Consider the following 24,528-nt stretch of genomic DNA (forward strand, 5'->3'; position numbering starts at 1 on the left):
CAGAAGAAAGTATTCACAAAAGAAAAATAATAATTACAATTTCTTTTTCATAAAGGCTGAAAATAAAAAAAAAGAATATATTTATTTTATTATTCCCCCATATATAGATCTTTTTCTTCTTTATTGAGTGGGATTGCCCACACGGTGGGCTCTTCTCTGACATCTACATCACACAAAATTAATCCCTCACCCTTTCCATAATCTCCTCTCCTCCTCACCAACAACAGTTGCCAGCTCACCACCACCAACCATATTACACACGCAATTGAAAAATACAAAAATCTTGTACACTTAGGGTAATCTGCAACCAACCAGGGACTGACCATTTTCCTCCCCTTTTGATCATGGAATTTCTGCATGAGAGGGGGAAGAAACACCAAGACATCACACCCAAAATATTTTATGTTGCTAATTTCCAACTCCCCATCTTTGGCTGCATGAATCCATCTGGAAAAAAGAACAAAAAATAAAAATAAAAGAAACTAAAATCCTATTGTAGAGAGCAACTCATCACATCTCATTCAAGGACTTTATACTATGCTGGTTCACCTGCATTGGATCAGTAATTGAGTAATTAGTACAAATTTACTGTGGTAATCTTTTTTTTTTTTTGCTGGAATGAGATACTTGACTTGGATACAAAGTTAGATATGGAAAAGGAAAGATTTATTTCAGTATGATTCAGCATTGAATTTGTAGAGGCCAAAAACCAAAAAAAATGGGCAGGGCCAGAAAGATCCACCAATTCTGTTGTTGACCTTTGAAATCATATGCTGGGCAGACACATTAAATGTATTAAATAATAGTACATGGTTTTACCAGGGTGGTGTAGGTACCTGGATCTAGCTGTAAGGGTTTCTCATTTACAAAAGAAAATCAGATGCATAGACAACTGGCTAAAACTGTTAAAATTATGGTGGCAGCATTGCATGGTAAGGAATGGAGCAAATCTTAATGTAATCAAGTGCAAAACATTGCTCTCTTAATTAGGTTATAGGTTGATCTGTTAATATGTAAAAAGATGATTAAAGATGTGGGAACGGGATCTAGAATTTTACCTTTTCCTTCTTTGAAGTTTACTTTACGATATGGGGAAGTCATGGTTCTGTTCATAGGTGACATGTGCTGAAACGAGAATCTTGTCCAATTGCCACAAGCATCCGGCATGCAACTTCAAGCAACTTCCCTGCCAAACATTTACATAATAAAGTATTAGGCACAACCATATTTTCTTAATTAAAAATACAGAAGACCAACTGAAAGCTACATATTAACTTTATGAAAACAACTCCCTACTTTAAAATATTGTTAAATTAATGATTGATTTGAGCCAAAAAAAATTCCAATAAAATATGATATCATAAGTGTTTAAACTCATAAGCTCTTGCAGATCAAAAAGATTAACGAAACTTCGACATTCATAAACTTATACTACGCGTTAAGAAGCAAACAAAATTTTAACAGGAGCTATAATCAGTCAAAACCATGGTTATGCTTTCTCAATAACATGTGTTTTAAAAGAAAGTTGCTGCAATTTGCACAACATGGGCAGGAAAACTCCAACCACGCCATTGTGGTCCATTTTACGATTAATACTTTTGCTTGAAATTAAATTGTTGCAATGAGAACAACAAAACAAATCATGCTCAATAATACGGTACAATGACAATGTAGGAAGGAAACAAATATGTGAGCAAAGACACCGTGTTGGAATTTTTTTTTTTTTTGTAGCAAGAGAATGGCCAGTCAAGATTCCTCTAAATTCTAAACAAAATTTTATTCTTGTTAGGGTTGAACTTTCATATTCTTTTGCTACCTAGACATTTTTTATAAGCCACTTAATTCCAAAACAACCACAGAGAACCAAATATATTCCCCATCCACCACAGCCCCTTAACCACCCTTGAGTTCCAAATACAATTTTTGGCGTGTTTTTTTAACCCGACTTGCCTCATCAAACATCAGTTCAAGACAGCAAGAAACTTCCCATAATTTCTTAACAGTTTTTGATTTAAGAATAATAAGCTTGTTTTGTTCCTACTATTTGTTCTTATTGCTAAAAAGCCCACGAATAAGAACAATATAGGCTTTTTATATATCAATTTCAGGTAGACAAATATTAGTAATCCTCATTTCATAAGTCACTAGACCTTCTATCGAAAGAGGTCATTGTAACAGAATGAGACCCCAAAGAAAAGTAAATATAGAAATGATTAGTGATTAGATTTACCAAGGCCATGAACATAAGGCATGATGTCATTCAGACCTACTAAGGTAAATGGAACTTAACTTCAATATAAAACTATTACATAACTACTTGAAGTTCATGTAGAAGTTAGGGGGAAAGGTGGAGTGTCATGTCATCCTAATATATAAACTTAATGGACAGGTGTAGAATGTAAATTGGCCTTACAACAGCCAAGATGATGTAAGGCTAGAAAACAATAATCTACCCAAAAGAAAGCTAGAAAACAATTCCAAGTGACGATTCTATGAACTTACAATTTCATTGAAAGCAGCAGTCTATCTCTCCAAGACATAATTAAGCTACCAAACTTATAGCAAATTTTGATTAGGTTAAAGAAGTGAGTTTCATGTCAAATTTCTTTTAAGAAAAAACTATGCAATTAAATACCAAAACCCCACTAGTAATTGACACATCCCACTCATGATTAAGAAGATTTATCTGCCTTTTTGCCTAAAGAATAAATGTCCTAAACTTTTGGTTCAAGGCAAGGCACAGCCTTAACTTTATCTTTTACATGATTTAATTGTATTGGACAAAAGTATAAGCTTTCTTTTGCCATGGATGTGAACATAAAAAGTGAAAGTTGAAATGTGGGGACAAATAAAAAAAATCACAAGATTTATAACCTAAAAAGAAATAATACCTACCCTACACTTAAATACTTATCAGAAAACATAAATGAAAACAACAAAAGCAAACACAGAAAAAGACAAGTCTATCCTCTGCCGATTCTGACCCACCGACACTCCCATTTACCGACACTAACCCAGTCGCGCCCACCGAAAATCCCCCCTGCAACCCACCGTCCCCCTTGTTCTTGCCGCCGGTACTATTCCCAGAACCCCCTAAATGGGATTGCTAAATAAAGCATTGTAATCTGGTAAACAGTGATAAATTGAGCAGTTAATTCAATGTAAAAAGATAAATAATTTATTACCTCTTCTGGGTTTCGCTGTAGCAACTTTGATAGTTTTCTTTTCGTCCTTGGTTTTCTCTTCCGGGGGGAAAAGAACCCCGTCGATCCCCTGCACCGAGATCCTCCCGTCGGTGTAAATATCGGGATCGAACAAATATGCAGATCCATCGGCGTGGCCGAATTTAACAGACCCATCAGCTTCCTGAGCCAACACTTTATGGGGCAACCTTAATGTGTCGTAGGACACTTTCCCGAACCTCCTCACCGCATTGTACATGCTTTCCTCGGTCTGGTACTCAGGAATCACATGGTAATAAATGATTTGTTCCGGAGCACCGGGCTCGCTTAGCTGGTCCGTGGTTAACTTAGCCATGGCCTCGTCGTTGGGTGCTAAAACGGTTAAAACGTAGCCTTCGGAAACCAGGCGTCCCATTTCGGTGGCTAACGATGTTAAGTTGACTAAAATATCAGCCATTTCATTGTACCCTCCGTATTGTAGCAAAGTTTGTATGAAATCTTTAACTTGCCTCATCCCGTTGAAATGATGGTGGGGTCCCCCTGGTCCTGGAGCTGGTGCCGGAGCTAGTGATGGGCCTGGAGCCATGGCGTCGTAAATTGGGAGGACTGGTGGAGCACCGGGCAACACCGGCGGGGCGGGTTTTTTCAAACGGTGGGTTCTGGGGTCAACTTCGGGAGCTCCTTCTGGTTTAACGGCGGAGATTGAACGGAGACTTCTACGGTTGTTGAAATCTTGTTGTACGGATCGAGGGATTAATAGCTGTTCGATGCCGTGGATGACACCATCTGGGCGGTCCACAGCGTTGGGGTTAATGACCTTGGCTGTGCCAATGAATTTGGCCCCGGAGGAGTCTTCACTTGAGAGCTCGACTCGGTCATTGGATAATGTACGGTGGCGGGTCGAGTCGGATGTTGATTTGGGCCAGGAGTGCGGTTCTATCCTGGAGGGCACAATGTGGTAAAGCAAGAGAGTTTGGAGGGACTTGAGATTGCCAGGTTCCAGTAAAAACCGCTTGAATTCAGGGTCAAGATCCCGCTCGAGAGCTTCATTTTTAGGAGCAAAAATGGTAATATTGTGTTTCCCAACAGTTTCTTCCAGGGTCTGCAACAGCAAAGCTTTCTCCACTAATTCCGCAAGCTCCGTGTAATGTGAGTCCAGCAAGGCCACCAGGACGGAGTTGGAATTGATCTGACCCGAGTGAGTAGTCGTTGACGGGGTTTCTTGCAATGCCAGGGAGAATCTAAGACCTGAGAGTAGAAGAAGAAAGTTGAAGAACAACAACAAAGCCATGAGTCTCTGCTTGTCGAAAAATCTAATAGTTTGTTGGGTTTTCTTTGTAGAGATGGGCTATAAAACAGAGAGAAAGAGCAGAAAGCTTTTATTTGCTTCAAAGGCTTGTCTTTGTTTTTCTTTTCTTTACTTTGTTCCTGTTCCCTTTCTCTTTCTCTCTCTCTCTCTCTCTCAAGTCTCAGCTTCTAGCTTTGCTTTCTCCATCTGTCACTTTGGTGACTGTCTTGTAGCCTTTTTTTTATACTGAAACTGGGTATTAAGTGAAGTAATTAATAAAGAGTGGGGGACGAAGGAAGGGTAACTGAAAAAGGGACAGCGGAGGGTAGAGGGTGGGGGGTTAAAATAGCGTCGGTTGCAGGTAAAAATGAGAGGGGAACACGTGGGAGAAAGGAAATTTTTTTTAATGATTGCCGGCTTGTCAAGGCTTTCTTTTTTTGGGGGAGAGTTTGGTTGGAAGAAAGTTCTGTTAGGAGTTTACTTCAAGCCTTCCACGATGACATTCGCCAACTTGTCAGTGGGAACGGTCCACTTGAACCGAATCGGTCCGAGCATCTTCAAACATCTTTCAAGATAAAAAAAAATTAGATAAAATATCCTCTTCATGTTAAGTTTTGATTATAATTTTACACAAATTCATTAATATTAAAAATAGACAATTCATAAAAAAAAATATTTTTACTAAGAGTCTATTTGATTTAACTTTTTTTCAATTTAAAAGTTATTAATAAGTTCTTATGAAAAATAATAACTTTTAAAACTAAGATAAACCTGTTTGGTAAACTGTTTAACAAAATAAATTATGTAAGTATTAATTTTAGTTAAAATTACCATAAATGATATTCATATTATCTTCAATCACCTAATAAACTATGATATTATGTTTCAAATTTATATATAATTTCAAATGTTAAAATCAAATAAATCAATTAAAAAAAGGAATAACTTTCAAACTTATATAGTAGTAATAGTATTAGATTTTTGTTGATCTAACAAGCAATCGGACTATATGCTTCAATTCTCAAAAAATAAAAAAAAAGAGGAAACGATGTATTTAATATTAAACTCCTTTTTGGTGAAAAAGAGAGAAAATCTTTAAATAGTATCTGAATGCAGTTTTTAATTTTAGATTTTTTTTCTCTTAATCTTTGTAAGAACAAAAAAATTCTAGATTTTGATATTCTGTTGTTGGGTTTTTCATTTTTTTATTTGTTTTTGTAGAGAAAGGTAGAGAAGAGGGAAATCGTGATTTACGTTGAAGAATGGTAATTTACAGAAAGAAGGAGAAGAGAGGGAAATTAATTGAGAAATGAGTATTTCCTGAAAATTAATGTATTTTTAAAAGAAGCGAAGAAAAAGCTCCTCCTCCCTAGAGCTTTTTTTTAAGTTCGTTTTTAAAAAATTTTGTTCTTAAAAAAAAGTTACTTTTTTTTTAAGAGCGTCTCAACAAATTATGTTTGGTCTGGTTTTTACTTTTAAAAGGTAGATAAGTTGAAAAAAAATTAGGCCAAACATGCACTTAATACATAAGTTCAATCGCTAATCAATCTTAATGTTTTCGTTAGTTTGATAGCGTGATAATTTTTTTTAGATAAATTTAACCTTCATTAAATTTAAAAATTACTATTATATAAATTATGATTTTTATTTTTAAATTCTTTTATTAAAAAAAATTCTATTTATTGGTTGGTCATCTCTTGACTGGATCTAACCAGGGAATGCCAAATTTGACCAAATGACTGGCTGGCGCTCCCCTAGGGAGCACCGATCTGGTGCTCCCTTAAGAAGTTGAGCGGTGCTCCCCTAAAGGAGCATCGTTCTAGTGTTCTCCAAAGGAACACCGATCGTGCTCCCTCGAGATGCCTAAACCAGTGCTGCCTAAGAGAGATCATGCTTCATTGAAGAGTCGAAACCAATGCTCCCCAAGGGAGCATCGCTGGATTTGGAACTCCACTGCTAAATCTGGNCTTTTAAAATGTGGATTTGGAAACAGTTACCCACAGGGGAAATGAGAAGCTGATATTAAAGCCTTGCGGGGTCTCGGTTGACATTCTGGGTAATGAATGTAAATTGAGACGTCGCGGCGGTTGTCACGGGCTCGATGGGAGTTCCGGGTCGTGACAGGTCAACTTGAAAAAATTGAAAAAAAAATGTATTTTAGACATTTTACATTTAAATATTAACGTCATTTACTCATTTAGAGCGAAGTATTTGTTTTGAAAACTAATGGACTCACACGGAAGTACAATCAAAACTTTAGAAAGTTAGGGTATTTTTGTCAAGACCCAGAACTCCCTTCGAGCCAGTGACAACAGTCGCGACGTCTCGATAAACATTCATTACCCGAAATATCAATCGAAACCTTGCAAGGCTTAACATTAGTTTTTCTCGCTTCCCTAGTGAGCATTAGTTACTAAAATCATGTTTCGAGAGATTATAAACTATTTTCAATTCAAAACAATAGAAAAATAAATTTTTCCTCACAATGGCATTTTGGTAATTTTTTTTCAAAAATCTCGAAATCCGCTAAAAATGTAGTAAGCGAGTACAAAACATAGAATTCATAATTAAAAATGAGTTTTAAAGTTTAAAATCTTCATTTAAAACGAAATTGCGATTATTTGGATATAATAAGAAAATAAAAAAAAATATTAAGTAAAATATTCTATTTTCTTATAAAACAATATTTATAGAGTTATACGTAAATAATTTTTGTAACGTAAAAGCTAAATAAATTCATACATACTGTAATACAGTAAGTCAGAGTATGTAATTTAATTTACAATAACAAGAGGGCCCCCGAATAAATAAAAGTAAAGAGGATTGTGAACCTACAGTTTGGAAAATGCATATCTAACGATAGTCCTCGATGAGATCAGCTATCTACAGTCTATACTGAACCTGAAATGGATGGAAAGGAGGGTGGTGAGATTATAAAATCTCAATAAGTAAACAGACATCATCATAAACATTTAGAGTTGAGTACATGGAGACAATAAAGTAAATCATCGTAAACTTGGTCACAGTATTAGAATACATTCATTTAAAATACGTGAAGAGACTTATGAATCTCATAAAAACTAGGCTTATGCCATAAATTCATTCTCAGGGACACCTTGGCCAAGGCATCCTACCAAGACCGCCAAGGCTATTAAAATTCACATTTCACATAAATCATGTTTTTGTTTTGAAAACATAGCTGTTCTTTGGAGTTGGCTGAAGTCCCCCTCACGTGGTGGTTTGGCGTGAAGTGAACCCTAAGCTTTACCCCAGGAGATACCCTACACGCCTCTCTGTTTGAGGTAAGAATAAAATGGGGTTTACCGTACCCGTCTAAAAGGCTGGTCCACAGAAACCCCATACTGTAGTGATTAATTAATGTATAATCCACCATATAATAAAATTTTGACGGCATGATAGGTATAATGAAATACTACACAACCTGCAAGGGTAAAATAAAACAATTCATACAATTCATAAAACACAGTCCAGCCAGTCATGCCAACACAATAACAATATAACATAAGCCATCAATTTAAACAATCAAATTGCCACAATTAACAGTCTCCGTGTACTCTATTTTTTCAAAATCATTATTAGTTTCAAAACAATTTATAATTTAATTTCATTGGATCACCTTTATTCATAAAACATGAAAATTTACCTTTTAAATCTATTTTTCCATAGAATTCATGAAATCATCTAAAAATCACTCTAAATAATTAAAATGATAGTAAGTTTACTCACAATGTCTAGAATGCAGACTTTCAAAGTACTCTGTCTACTGGTCCTCAGATGCAATTTTCTTACCTTTATCGGAGGACTCACTACCTTGACACAGTACAAAATTGAAAAATTCACCACATTGATACTAAATTGAAATTAAACTAATTTAGGCTACTAATGCATGATATGGAATGCAAAAATGTCCGAATAGCCGTTTAAATACGGTATTCGACCTAATTCGCACTATTCTCGATTTAATCGACTAAAATCTTCAATTTAACTCCAAATCGATTCTTTTCACTTTTTACACTCCAATTATACCTAAATTACCTCAGTGACTGTGAATGAGGTTCAATTTATCGGTCTTAAGTCAATAATTACACATGTCTATATGTTGAGCAAAAATTCATATTTTCGCACCAAAATTTCTCATTTAATTTCTAGCCTCACTAAACATCAAATATCATCAAAATATCATGAAATATCATCAAATTCAGTCACAATATTTTCCCTAGGAAATTCGACCAATGATGGTAATGGGGGAAAATGAATTCTTTTCTTGTTGTTTTGTTTCTAAATATGCTAAACTAACTTAAAACACTAACATAACTTAAAATCAAATCAATCTAACTTCATTCTCTCTCCATATCCATTTGGAAAGCCATGAATTCACCATGAAAATATGAAATCTAACCATGGAAAATAAGGAGAAAAGCATGGGAAAGGTAGATCACAAGTCAAAATCAAGAAATTTTACCTTTGATTGCTTGATTCCTTGAAATCTCACACTTTGTCTTTAATTTTCCTTCTTAGGTTTCTTGTTTTTCTTTTCCTCTCTTTGTTCTTGCTATGGCCGGCCACATGAAGAGAAAATAAGCTGATTTTTGCTGATTTTAAAGCTAAAAAATAAATGGATAACAACTTGACACGTGTCACCATATTATTGGTCCATTTTTAATTTCTTAACTATTAAGCTTTCTCTCTCCACCACTTAAATTTCTTCAATTATCCATGATAATATTGGATAAAATCCATGTGCTGGACAAGTGTCGGGTGTGTAAAATTATAATTTTGCCCCTAAAGTGGCAAAATTACCATTTTACCCATATGCTCTGAAAATACCGAGATTACAATTTTTTTCACTTATCAACCTCAAATTATACTCCAATGAGTCAAATGTGATCAATCTTGATCAAAAAATTCTTCCAATATTTCAATTTTATCCTCAGGTGGTAAAATTACCATTTTACCCTTAGATAGTGAAAATTTCGATTTGACTTCAAATTAATCTTCAAACTCTGAATCACCATTTTAAGTCATTCATTGACTGTAAAATTTTCAATTTCACCCTAAAATCTCTATTTGATCTAATTCGAGACTTAAATCAACTTTGTGGTTCCTCTAGGTACAACACCAACTTTTGTAAATTTTTTGGGACTCTCCTAGCATGCAAACATACTATCCAGCACATGTATGTTATGACAAGTATTTTATAAGGTCGGGCTTTACAATTTTACCCAAAAAAATTGTTATGAAAAAGTATAACTTGAATGAACAATTATAAAAAAAAATATTTAGAGAATAAGAAAATCTTATTTAAGTGTCTATTTACAAATAAAGTAAAGGACTATTTATAGACTAATAATCCCTTATCTAGAAAGAATTTAAGGGATTTGATTTGGATGGATTAAATTTTAATCTTAACTCAATCTAATCTACATAGAATTCCAGATATACATAATCAAATATCATATTACACCTCTTGTGTTTGGCCTATTATGTTATTTGACTTGATCCTGAACTTCTTGAGTCATAACATAATGAACATTCACACATATATTCATAACACTTCCCTTTGAAAGTCCATTGCATTAAGAATATGCCTTGTTAAAATCTTATTAGAAAAAACTTATGGGAAAAAAATTTGAGTTAAGGAAAAAGATTATATAATTTTTTTCAAAAATACATTTTGAAATATTGCCTTAAAGACCATATCAAGTTGTTCAAAAAAAAAAACTTTATTAAAAAAATTCAGTGAAAAAAATCTTGATGAAGGAAAAGAATATAGTGTGTATATCACTCCTTTTGATGACTGCATTATTTAAGATTTCAATCGTTGTAGTAGGAAGCTCTTTGGTGAATAAATTTACTAGATTATCTCTTGAACAAATTTGTTAAACACTAATATCACCCTTTTTCTTAAAGATTAAGAAGGAATATGAATTTTGATGAAATAATTTTTGTTTTACTACCTTTAATATATCCTTCTTTTAATTGTGCTATGCAAACGATATTATCCTCATATAACGTTGTTGGAATTTCTTTATTGGTTGACAAGCCACATATTCCTCAAATATATTGAGCTATAAATCTTAACCAAATACATTCACGACTTGCTTCATAAATTGCCAAAATTTCTGTATGGTTAGAAAAAGTATCAACTATAGTTTGTTTTACATATGACTATGAAATACTCATACCTCTATATGTGAATAAGTAACTTGTTTGAGATAGTGCTTTGTGTGGATTAGATAAATATTCTGCATTTGCATAATTAATTTGATTTGATTTTAATACATTTGAGTAATATAAGTCTATATCTATTGTTCCTTGGAGATATCGAAGTATATGTTTAATTCCATTCTAATGTCTTCGAGTTGTAGAAGAACTATACTTTGCTAATAAATTTACAGTAAATGATATATCAAGTCATGTATTGCTAATAAGATATATTAGTGCTCCGATTGCACTAAGATATGATACTTCAAGACGAAGAAGTTCTTCATCATCTTGATGAGGTCGGAAAGAGTTTTTTTTTACATATAGTAATCTTACAACCATTGGTGAACTTAACAAATGTGTTTTGTTTATATAAAATCGTTTTAGCACTTTTGCTATATAATTTGATTGATGAACAAAAATTTCATTTGTCAAGTGTTAAATTTGAAGACCCAAATAAAACTTTGTTTTTCTAATACCTTTTATCTCAAATTCTTTCTTTAAGTAACTCATGATTTTTTATAACTCTTAAAAAGTTCTAATAATATTTAAGTTATCAACATAAATAACAATTATAACTCTTAAAGAGGTGTCTTTTGGAGTTTTTATTTTCTCTTTCTAACCATCTTGTATATTTTCTCTTTTTTTTTTGAGGATTTTATTTTTAAAACCTATTAGTTCCCACATTTCTAGCGTGCCTTGTCCTATAGGGGCATTAATTATAATAGAAGCATTTACAACTAATATATGAGATTTAGTTATTTTTTTTAGGTTGGTAAATACATCTGACAACTGATTTATTATATTTTGCAAACGAATTATCTTTTGAACTTCAAGTTCACATTGATTTGTGTGAGGAACAAAATTAAATATTATAACGCAATTCCAAGAAATTTTCTTTTTCCCGCTGTTTATTTTCTCCCTTTAATGTTGAAAAATCTGTTTCATCAAAATGACAATCGACAAAAGTTGCCATAAATAAATATCCTATTAATGGTTCCAAATATTTAATTATAGATGAAAATTTGTATCCAATATATATTCCTAGCCTCCTTTGAGGACTTATCTTTGTGCTTTGTGGTGGAATAATTGGGACATATATTGCACATCTAAGAATTCTTATATGAAAAATATTTAGTTCCTAACCATAAACCAATTGTATAAGAGAGAATTTTTAGTAACTAGGTGACTTGACGCGTACAAGTGCTGCTGCATCCAAAATGACATACCCTTAAGCAAAAATTGAGAGTTTAGATTTCATAAGCAATAGCCTTACAATCAGTTGAAAATGTTTGATAAATGATTCTGCTAGACAGTTTTGTGTATGAATATAAGTAACAAACTGTTCAACAGTTATTTTAACTAACATGCAATTTCATTATAGGCTTGAGATGTAAATTCACTAGTATCATCAGGACGAATAATATGGATTGCATAATCAATAAAATGTGCTTGCAAACAAATTATTTGAACAAATAATCTTACAAATTTCAAATTGCAAGTTGATAATAAGCACACACGTGACCATTTGGTTGCTACATTTATTAAAATCATAAAATATATTATGTTAGTATAAGCCCTACAAGCCAATCTATGGTTGTATGGGAATTGCAATTTTGAGATATTCATGTATGATATTTTGTTATTCATAACAACATTGAGGTAGTTCTTTATCTATAAGTTTATTATTTAATTACTTTTTGTACTTACATAGATAAAGCCTCATTTGAATACTTTGTTTTAGGCTTTTGAAGTTATTGACCTGTCTTTATAATTAAGCTCCATAAAATATATGCAAATTATGCACACATCAGTTAAATTTTAAAGTGATGAGGCTTATTATGATTTTGGTATTATAGATTGTTTTGATGATTATGCATTATTTTTTGTTTACTTTAAAAATATGTATCTCATATTGTTCTTGCTTTTGACACACACAATATATCTAAATATAGTTTTTTTTGTTACAATTTAGTAGATATGGTTAAAGGCAAGCATTCCAAGGTCCGAAGCCAATCTAATACTGCATTCGGCTTTTTTGATCAACATGCAGTTCCACTGTTTTTGATGTTCGAGATCCACTCAGGTGCTGGTGGCTCCAATACATTAGTTGACTACAAAAGTGCCATATTCTATCAATCCACCAATTGAAGTGTTAATTGCTACTCCCATAATTGGTGAATCTTCAAATGTTGATCAAGATGACAATGCATCTTGTTTGGCACCAAGGCCAAGGGCTAGAGGGCCTAGTATTGGAGTATCAACTCCAGACGATCTCGAACAAAAATCATGTTTTACTCCTCTTGAATAGAGGTGATTTCACAACTTTCAAACAATTACAAATATTAATTATTTATACTTTATACTATCTAATAATTTATTTTTATTATGTTATAATACTTTTATGGAGATTGGAGTGGTCACGACAATAATAAGAATAATAAAAAAGTCACTTCAGTGGCCTGTGGCTTACTTGGAGGCAAGTTTCAAAAGATGTGAATGAACTTATGTGAAAGAAACTTGAGGTACTTATTGTATTGCTCAAAGTAATAATTTTAATGTTGGTATCGATTTATTATGCTTTATTTACTCTTAATATAATCTTTTTTTTTTAGGATAGTTTTACGAGGGCCACTACAGATGCTTCGATGATTCGAAAAATATGGAAAACATTTTGTAAGGACCGCTTGAAGGATATGTTATGGGATGAGCTTAAAAATGCTATGGACCAAATCGGTCTAAATAATGTCCTCTAATGCAAAGGAATGTCTAGGTTGAGGACCACGATCAAAATCTAGAATGTCCTTGTCGATAATGTGTGGGCCACCAATAAGTACTAGATTTGATTGTAGAAGATCAAGGTGAACCATTTGACAAAGAAGGAAGGAAGCATTATAAAACATACAGGAGGTTCTATACCTTTTCTTGTAAATGCGAAATGAATGGTAAGTATTATTCTTCTTTCTTTATAATATTGGTGAGTGTTAGTGTGCATTCCATTTGACGATGATGTTATTTAAATTATTATAGTCAAGAGCGATGGATCGACTCATGACATTTTTCGAGTTTTTCAATCGCATCCACAGGCGATTAACATGTCACAATAATTTTATATACAGCAAGTTGAAGATTGGCGGCATAAGTAAATTAATGAGTTTCTATTTATTTTAAATATACATATTTTATCTAAATACAATTATTGTTTTGTATCTTTTATCTTGTTTAAAAAATTAATGAGTTAATTATTTATTTTTTGTTTTGTAGGAAAGTTATGCTTTTGCATTATCGCAGTTTCATCCTCACCATCTTCCCTTGCCAATCCGACTCCTCATCCCCTTTGCCCTCCACCACTGCCTTCGCCTTCCCTTTTCTCCCATTTGTTTTGCTTTTGTTTATTTTTTTCCTCATAATCTCATTTTGTTCCTTCACCTGTTTTCCTGTTTTTAGTGTTTTTTAGAGCAAGGTAGATGTTTCAGCATGTCTGTATCCCTCCCTTCTTCTGCCGATTCCCCTATTTTTTTTTCTTTTCTTTCGTCACTGTCTCCACTTTCTCCTTGTTTTCCAAATTCTTCTGGGCTGCCCTCTTCTTTGTCTTAGGCCTTGTCCACCTCATGCCCATTCCTTTTCAACCATTCGACCCTTTCATTGCTTGGGTTCACTTCTTTACCTTTTCTCTGGGCTTGGGTTTCCTCTAATGTATTGAATTCAAAGTTTCCATTCTTGGGCTTCTACTCTCCTCTCTTTTGTCTTCTTTCTTTCTCTCTCTCTCTCTCGTCTGAACTTTCCATAGTTGTCTCAGGAACCCAAGTTGCTTCCTTTTCTTTCTGCCATTGAGCCATCCTTTGTTACGTTACACTTAGTCATCTGTCCTTTCATGACTTTTCCAGCTTTTTCTCCTTCCCTAATGCCTTTCATGCTCCTATTTGAATTTGAATCATGTTCATCTCCCTTATTTTTGCTCCTCTTCATTCGGTAGCTGAAATCGCCCACTTCCATTTCCTTACCATCCGCTAATTGCCATGTCATCAGGTCGTTCCTTTCGAACTGCCACATCACCTTCCCCTTTCTCTTTTCCATTATCCACGTCATCATCTTCAACCCGTTTCTCTCCGCTTGCCACCGATTCACCTGAAGATGCACTTTCTCTCATGGTGTTTCCTTCTTCCTCATCTTCATGCTCCTTTCTCGGAGAGCTTTTATCAATGAAGTGGAATTCCCTTGTTAGAAGTTCGTAGTTCCTCCCATTCACAATTAATGCACCTGTTCTTTAATGAGTGTATTTTGAGTACTTAGTTAAAATATTATTTATTATTATATGTTGAGTGATGTTGACGTGATATATTAATATAGTATAATTGATGATAATGTATAATGCTAATATATGACAATTGATGATAACTTGATATGTTAATTTGAAATGATAATATTGTCATGTGACATTTTTCACATTTCATATCAAGAGCCATGTAATTGTCATGTGGATATAAAATCGCAAGTAACATTTTGACTAATGATAATTAGTCAATCAATTATCATAAAAACTTATTTGATCCAAAATAAAAATAAATGGGTTTCATTGAAGACAATAAAAGAACAGGAGCTTATTTAACTTTTTTTTTTAAGAATTTAGGAACTTATTTGAGCATTATACCTAAATTATTCTATCATTTGGTTCAATCAATATGTTACAATATGTTATTGAGTATATTTTATTACAGTATTTGTTTCGAAAGTAATATTTTTGAAAAATATCTAAAACTTTTTAAGACCCTTGGACTTAATTTTTGTATATTTTAATTTTCTTTTACATTTTGGATAGTAAAAAAATTTTAACAATAGTTCAAATTTTTATTTTTCAATTAAAAAGCCTTTTTTATTTTTTACAAAGTAAATGAAAATTTTATTTTTTAGTTAAATTAAATCTAATTTTTTAATTAACTAAAATTTAATTAAATTAAATAAATTATCTAAATTTTAGAAATTTTAATTTTCTCTATTTTATTAAATTCATTTCTAAAACATTAGAAAAGTTAAAAATTAAATTTAATATTTTAATATTTAAAAATTTTAAGAAAAATTTAACAAATAGAACTCTACCAAGTATAAGGGTAAAACTGTTGTAACATTGTTGGAAAAGGGGTAAAATTGTCTAAGAAAATTTAAGATAAGAGCAAAACGGTTCAAAAATTTGAGCTGAGATTACCGTGACTCATTAATCTCAACTAAGCACTTGCCATGGTAATAGTGTCATTATCGTATAATAAAGTAAAATTACAAAATTACTAAATGAACAATATATTGAACGCAATAATATCTTTAAATTACCACTAGATACATGGTAAAATACCATTTAAGTATTTAATAAACAATATTAATAATTTTACAAGGAGGAAGTCATGAAATGTTTAGGTTCCAAAATTAAGTCCCAAAACATGTGGATGTGATTCAACTATAAGTTAATTAGATTTTGCTTATTTATATATTGGTTTGTTGGTTGATTTATTCGTTAAATATTTTATCAATCTTTTATATTGAATGTAATAGTTATATCATTGACTTAAAGGGTTATCTATTGTTATTGTGATTTCTATTCGAACATGTAATTTTATTTTTAATAAAGAACTCTTTTACTATTAATTTGTTTGTCTTTATTTGACTTTGATCAAATTAATTAATTCAACATTGGCCATTATAGTTTAAAATGTTATGTGAGTTTATATTTTAAAAGGATAATATTTCAAAAACTTTGAATTAAGTACTGCAGAAGAAAAATTGTATCAAATTAAAAGATATCACATGTCCTTCGAAATTAGTAAATTGAAGAATTGTTTAAAAACAAATTATATATCGCCACCATTTAAACTAATTATATTATTAAATAGAAAATAATTAATTTTTTGATTAATTATTTCAAAGACACATAGTTGAACTAGCTTTAATTATACCCAACCAAAGCAAAAAAATATTAAAATTCACCCATGAGTACATATTAAAAAATTGTGAAACAATACTCTGAGCAAATTTTTACATGTCTTCTATCTTTTCGAAGGCTAATGCAAAGTGATTCCAGGATTTTGATTATAGACGTTTTGTAAGCCTATTGATCTCCAAAAACTCGTTATGAGAAATTATTACAAATAAAAATGAACAATAACCACACTTTGGGCAGCATAGAAAAATAATCTTAGCAAAGGACAAAGCGTGATGATTTTCTAGAGAGGGGAGAGTTTGGTTTTCACCTTAATTGTTTTGAACTAAAAGTGTAATTTATGTGAAAGATCTTAGGACCCTTTTTTTTTTAATAAATTTTTTATCAGGTAATTTTGTAAATTAGTTTAGAACTCCAAGCATATAATTATTTTTAATTTACCAAAATAAAAGAATAAAGCATACTCATATCTAGACAAGATGATTGTCATGAGTGCCATCTCCCAGAATCCAATAGAAAAAGTTACTTTGTAAAGTTCTTGAAATCTATGCTGTACATAAAACCTTGAACAAAATGCTATACTCAGAACATGGGAAAACACAAATCAACACTATTCTAATAATTCTATATATGGGGTTCTTTTTTCTTGTTAAAAAGATATTTAATTTAGCTTAAAGACCATTCAATGTACTGACAAGTGCCCTCAAGATGACACTACTCTACCCTGCTTGTTCGCGCTTATGTTTCCAATTTGTTTGTTTCTCTTTCTTTCATAAACCAAAGAAAGAAAGCTGGAAACTTCCTCCTACACCATAATGTACGCCAACCTTGACTTGAAGGTTCTTGCGTAACCAATGGGCTAGCACTCAGTCGTCACGAGGGTCGGATGGGATGGTGCCTATATAATGAAGTAGCGTATTTGCACTTTCATGAATCATTATTTGAGCACCATATTGTCTACTCTAGCCATCAACAAATGGATGCCAATCCTTGCCTACTAGTTTTCATGTTGGTCCTCGGCCTCGGCCTCCTACTTTCACATACCACTCATGTAGTTGAGGCTAACGAGGCTGTTTCTGCTCCTTCCTCTGCTGACGCTAATGTTCCTTCCTTTGATTTCCCGTATAAGTTTAAGGCTGTGTCCAAAAGGCTGAAATCTAACCCATTTCGACCAACTCCGTCTTTTCCTAAATATTACGTTCACGCCTGGATACCACCTAAGTTCCCATGGAAACCACCTAAGTTCCCATGGAAACCACCTAGGTACCCCCAGAAACCACCTAGGTCCCCCCGGAAACCACCTAGGCGAAACTGGAACAGGAGTCCACCTCCTCCACCGCCACGCTTGTTACCACTATCGCAACCACCGGTGTAACATTAGCCAGCTGCTGTAAGTTAATAAAATATAATAGAAGCTATATATTTTCAAACTTAATTTTATGTGGCTAATAGCTATTCCTCCACAATTATTTCTGTTTCTTGGATGAAGAACAGAGATGGAAAGTCCTTGGCTACACAATTCTACTTGAATAAAATTGAGTCTCTGCTCCAAGATTTTATCAGATCTGTTTCTCGCTTGTCTTTCCTGAGAAGCGAATTTCTTCGCGCAAGCTCCCTGGAAGATGATGGCTGCTACCAGAGCAGAAGCTTTGATTTCCTGGCACCTTCCGTCCACTATTCCTGATATTATCTTTCTTTTTTTCTTTTTTTTTTTAATGAAATGCCTGATTTTCCTGTGTTTTTTGTTCTTGCTGTGCTTTCAATGTTGTGTACAACTTTTACAAATTAATGCAATATGTAGGACTTAAACTTTATTCTTTAAAAAAAAAAAACAAAAGCACAGACGCACGCAATTAATGAGCTTATTAACTAGTTATATAGATCTTTATTATTCAACACTCGAATCGTACTAGTAGTTACTGTGGAGAAAATATCAAAGAAAGAATGTTTTTTAGGATCCCTCTCCCAGGTTTTCCTTTAGAGGGTTTTGTATTGTATTTGAGCAAGTTTTGCCCCGTAGGAACTTGGTCTCTTGTGGGTCTTCTCACGTTTGTGCTTTCTGTTTTGATTTACGTCTTTCTTTGGAGTGATATCTGAGTAGTTGGAGGATCTATGGTGATTGATAAGTATTGTGTGGCAGATACTCTTTAGAATGATGTTAAAGCACAATACCTTTCAAAGACATACTTCCATGGATGATGGACATGTCAATCGACCTTAGCCTCATAAGATAATTGAATTGGCACATACTCTGTGGAGTCAAAAAATCTCAAAACCTTACAATCACAATAAAAAAGCAAGGCTTCTTCACATACTCCAACATGAAAAACTTGACATATTCCATGTAATAAAGACATGATAATCATTCATGAATGCTCCATCCAGATATCATACCATATAAAAGAAAACCATTTATTGGCCTTTTAGACCAACATTTATAACTTCCCCCTTGCTTTGTCCTTGGATTATTCAAGGTAGAATTGTTATCGAATCTCCCTAGAGAATGCTTCCCAAGTGTGAATGATCACTCCCCCAAGCTTGTCATTACATTGTCGCTTCAACCACAGCAAAACTACATACACTAGGTACATTACAACAATGTAGGTGCACAAAGCATTCTCCATGATCCCCATGGCTTGAAAATGTTGTTCTAGACTCCTCAAGAAATTATCGATCTCCTTGGCCTCCCTTTGGTTTCGAAATTAGTTAGATTTGGGCTCCTTCAATCGAGCCCCCATCTGGTTAAGAGACACACGACCCCCTCTGGTTTCCTTAAGGGCAACAAGCTCATCCTTGAGCTCACATGCCTCATTCCTCAACCTTTCAACCAGTTCCTCCAACACAGCCTCTCACTAGTTCAACATGTCTACCAACTCATTAAAGGTCGGCTACACCTCACCTCGAAGCTCATCCTCTTTAGATCCCAACTTCTCAATGTTGGCCTTGACCTCTTCAAACTTGTCCCTCATTTCTCTCAAAAAACCTCCACCTTGGACATCAAACTGTCTAGAGAAGAGAGCATGTATCGCAGACTAGACTTGTTTCAGTTGGCTGCACCCCGAGTCTCTCTTATCTCCTGAATGGGTGTGGACTAGTTAGCTATTTTGAAGTCATTTCTCTCTTTTGCTGATCGACTTGCTCTTATACCACCAACCACATGTTGAAGCTTTAGCTCAACTGTGTGCCCTTTAACTTTGAAATACGTCTTTCAACGGGTTCAAGTCAGCCTCGAAACCAACAAAAAGAAATAAGAACACAAAAGTTTTTGAAGCAACAAAACAGTAGCAAAAATAAGAGAATAAAGCATGAGAGAAATGAGTTTTTATTCTCAAATTTGGTGAATTTTAGAAATGAACATAATGGGTATTTGTAGGCATGGCTAGTCTCTTTATCTAACTTGTTTACAATTCAAATTTAAAATAAATGGCTGAGACATTCATATTTAAATATTCACACTATCTACATTCAAATTTGAAATATCTCTTATCTATATTTTATTTTGAAATACATCAACTTATCTAAACTTTCAAAAGGGTGTGCAGACATTACTACGCTTATTGGACAAATTGGTTGGATCTCCTATCCATTGGGTTAGTTGATTGGCTTGCTTATGCTATTGGCTTGTCTAAACTGTTGGTCTACCTAAGCTATTGGCCTATTTGAGCTACTGGCTTGCTTGGTTGTTGAAGGTCAAGCCGTAACCAATTTAGAGTTGTTGGGGGCCAAATTCGACCTTCCATTGATTATCAAAGACCATGGTTGACAAGTGAAGAAGAAAAAGAAAATTTTGTAAAATCTTTATTATTATTTCTTTTATTTGAAAATTTTAAATCAAAATTATAATATTATAAATTAATATTTCAATAAGAAAAAAGTAAAAGACCAAAAGTCGTATTTGATTTGTCGGAGTGAAGAAATTTTGAAATTTGTGACAATTTTAGACTTTTTGTTTTGCTTTTATCTCCTAAATTTTTAGTTAAAATATTGTAATTTAGAATAGTTTGTGCCTTTTGAAAACAAATTAAATAATCAAATAAAATTGGAGAAATTGATTTTCTTTTATTATTATATTTCTTTTTCTCACCATTCATTTTTCCATTCCTTAGTTTTTCCTTTTTAAGATATTAAACAACTTATAATTTACAATAATTTGACCAAAAAAATTATTGACTACAAAATTTTAACAAATTTAATTTTTATTTTTTTAAAAAGAATTACAACTACTAGCATAAAAAATAAGATATTAGTGTGCATGTGTGTAAATATACATATATATACATATAATTTATATATATATGCGTATGTATATGAATTTGTCTAGAAAACTCTTTTATTTTTAAATAAAGAATGGAGCTGACTTTTTATTTGCTTGGACAAGATTGAATTTCTTTGGACTTGATCATCAGTTTTAGAAATTATACTCGAACAATAAAATTTTTAAACTCCACAGACAAAATTAAACGATTGCTATGTATTCAATATTTGTTTTTTGAAGAATATGCTTTTATTGATATTAAAAGGAATAAGCCATAATGTATTGGCTTATTCAAGTACATAAGAAATAGAAAGAAGAAGTGATAAACCCATGCCATTTTGGAGAGGCTAGATTTGGAAATGTCTAGCTCCAATAAAGATTCTTGCGCTCAGTGACAATACTAGCTGTCCAGATTTTACTGTCCCTGTTCTTTCAATCCAGCTTTTCTACTCACATTCCCTTCATTGAATGTCTCCTTTGTCATTAGGAGTCTCCAAACTAATTCTCAAGCAAATAAATGAATGAAATCAAATTCCTTCCACTTTGCATATCCAACTCATAAATTTCTGCTTTCCATTTCCACAGTGGAGTTCCCAATCCAACTTTGAATTAAATCCCACATCCCATTAACTCTCTTCTAGCCTGTAACTTCATCACTCAAAATGTCACTGCCCATTTAAAAAAGTGATCTTATTCATGTTCAGATCACAATATATTAATCACGTATCCTAGTCCAATCCCCATATTGTGGCGTGTTTGGCTTGCAAACAGAACTCCTATGCGTGCATACATAATACGGACCAGCAGTGGATTAGGATTGATTCACAGGTTGCTGAATATTTCTGTTTGTGTTTGAGAAAACCTGTAGCAAGTCTCCATGCCTCTAAACTCCCGATTAAGCCAAGACATCAGCATCCTTATTAGCTTCACGTAACACGTGTTTACATGTTGTTTTAGACTGTCCATGCACGATCGTCACTCCCTCATTCTCCATGGGGCATCAAGAGGTTTCATTGTCCAAGCCACTGCATTTCTTGAATTGCTTTTAATCCACAAATCAAAATCACGAAACCATTCAGAGGTCGTAAAAATAATGAAAGCTTTCCTAATAGCTAGTATTTTGGCTAAAGTAGAGTCGCTTCTACCAAACATTGTATTTTCCTTTGCTGCAATTAACAAATCTTCATAATAAGAAAAATGATTGAGGATTATTGGGTGTCACCCATTTAAAGTTCCATTCTGCACACCACATACTCCATACCTTCCACGATTCAATGCAAGTAAAAAATAGGTGACTAACAGTTTCACCGTTTTGTTTGCAAAGTAGATAGATTGTCTGCTCTTCTCCAATTAATGGTCTTTTGGAAAGTTCATGTTTCACTGCTATCTTCCCCCACATAAGTTGCCAAATCAAAATCTCGACTTTACAAGGGGCAAACCCCTTCCACACCTTTTGCTAAAGCTCTGCGTTGTCATATTGCATGATTATCACAAGTCGATAAAAGGATTTCGAGGAGAACATACCACTTGTTTTAGGTTTCCAAAACACCCCATTTGGCATGGAATCACTAATAATATGCTCTCTTAAGTAACTCCACAGTCGAGTCCATTGTTCAAATTCCCACCCGAACAATTAGCTGTGAAGTTCAATTTTCAACTGCCAAGTATTATTCTGCCATTCTCCAAAATCCCATATATCCTACCCTTTTTGTTAGTGGACAATGCAAAAAGAAGTGGTAATCCATTCTTGAGAGCAATTTCGTCCATCCATTTATCATGCTACAATGCTATGGAATACCCATTACCTACAACAATTCCAAGACTAGTTGAAACCTACAAAAAGAATTTGTTACTAGGTGAAAGGGGAGAAATAATATTTTCTCAAAGATTAAAGCTTTTACAAGTAATAGCAGCATTGGGCAAAAGGACATTTGGCTCATAGTCATTCTTTGCTATCAAGATTTTTGTCCATAGACTATCTTTCTTGTTCTCAAATCTCTCCAACCATTTGTTGAGTAAAGCCCGATTCTTTATTTCTAGATCAACCTATCAAAGAACACCCATATCTTTGTCTTGGCAAATTACATCCTAATTAGCATAATGAATTCCCCTATTTGTACAATTACCATCCCAAAGAAATCTCCATTGAATTTCATCCAATTTAATTTTAACCACTTGAAGCATCTTGAATAGTGATATGAAAAAATAAGCAAACTACTTAGCACAGATTTTATTAAAGTGACTCAGCCTCTAATTGAAAGCATTTTAGTTTTCCACCCATTCAATTTAGTCTCAAATCGATCTAGCGCAAGTTTCAATAGTTTTCTAGAGGCTTGGGCAACCCCTAAAGGAAGTCCCAAATAAGTAGTTGAGAATTGGCCTACCTTACATCGAATTCGTTCTACCCAAATTCCAAGTAGCTCTGAATTGATGCCTATCCCAAAGAGATTGCTCTTCTTAAAATTAATGTTCAACCTCAAAACAATCTAAAAAGCATCTTAACACTCTTTTTAAAGTAAGTAAACATTCCAAATTAAGTTCACAAATTAAAAAAAAATGTCATCAACATATTGTAAATGTAAAAGACTCAAACCTTTTTTACTAATGGGAATACCATTGCAAATTTGTTCCGACCTCGGACCTCTACCTTTACCATGAGACAACTAAAAGCTTCAGCAACTATATGTTGAACAAGAAAGAAAATTGTGGGCACTCTTGACCAAAGGCCTCATTGTAATTTAATAAGTTTAGTAGGTGAGCCATTAACATGGATGGAGACAAAGACTATAGTGACGCACTCCATAATCCAATTACCCCATCTCCTTTCAAAACTATTATATGTTCATTTAATTAATAGTTTCAAGTACTATATTCTAATAAAACATGTATCACTCTCTATTCTTACTTGTATAATTTAAAAACCTCATCATCGATGTATAAAATAATTTTTCCAAATCTAAAGCTAATCCAAACCAAATCCAATTCCAAATTTTGGGGAGGAGGATAATTAAAAGGTCCATTGACAATATATAAAAAAATAATTATAATGGAATCATTTTTAAAGTTTTTTCAGCAAAAATTATTCTTGTCCTCTGCCTTGTTTATGAGCTTTTATATCTAATTTTCATTATCACCAACGTTGCTCTCAAATCACCAGTAATCATATTTGAATAATTCAATTAACTCGCATGTCAACAATATAATTAAAACATTGTTTTAAACCAACAACACTAACAATGGTTGCTCTACAAGCAAAGCAAAATTAGAGTTCGCAATTTTGGACTGTCACGACTCGGAACTCCTATCGAGCCCGTGACAACCACCGCGACTGTCCCGATAGGCACTCATTACCCCGAATGCCGATCGAAATCCTGCAAGGCTTAGCATCAGCTTCTGTATCTCCCCAGTGAGCGACAATTATTAAATCTCACATTTCAAAAAAAATCATAAGTCATTTTCAAATCAAAACAATAAAATATTACTTTCTGACTCACAAGGGCATTTTCGTCATTTTTCTTCGAAAAAACCGAAACTCGCCAAAAACATGGTGTAGAAGCTAAATATATTCATACATATTTTAAATAAAAAAACTAAAGTATAAAATTACTTTTACAATGACACGTGGGCCCCCAACTAACCAATAAGATGC

General features: G+C 33.2%; 1 protein-coding gene and 1 long non-coding RNA gene across 3 annotated transcripts; one reads left to right on the forward strand and one right to left on the reverse strand.

Moving 5' to 3' along the window:
• On the reverse strand, positions 64-4,715 carry LOC18586873 (fasciclin-like arabinogalactan protein 15). 2 transcript variants are annotated; one of them, XM_007010447.2, is made up of 3 exons: positions 3,186-4,715; positions 1,059-1,186; positions 64-549 (listed from the first exon to the last, which is right to left on the reverse strand). In XM_007010447.2, the coding sequence occupies exons 1-2, from the start codon at positions 4,471-4,473 to the stop codon at positions 1,110-1,112; spliced, it is 1,365 nt and encodes a 454-aa protein (XP_007010509.2). In that variant the 5' UTR covers positions 4,474-4,715; the 3' UTR covers positions 64-549; positions 1,059-1,109. The 2 variants fall into 2 exon arrangements, with proteins under 2 accessions (XP_007010509.2, XP_007010508.2); XM_007010446.2 differs by having other exon boundaries at positions 117-447.
• On the forward strand, positions 17,490-18,438 carry LOC108663697. The gene is made up of 2 exons (XR_001929705.1): positions 17,490-18,014; positions 18,119-18,438. It is a non-coding gene; the product is annotated as an uncharacterized LOC108663697 (long non-coding RNA).

The sequence above is a fragment of the Theobroma cacao genome, chromosome 10 (assembly GCF_000208745.1).
Source record: "Theobroma cacao cultivar B97-61/B2 chromosome 10, Criollo_cocoa_genome_V2, whole genome shotgun sequence".
Classification (NCBI taxonomy): domain Eukaryota; kingdom Viridiplantae; phylum Streptophyta; class Magnoliopsida; order Malvales; family Malvaceae; genus Theobroma; species Theobroma cacao.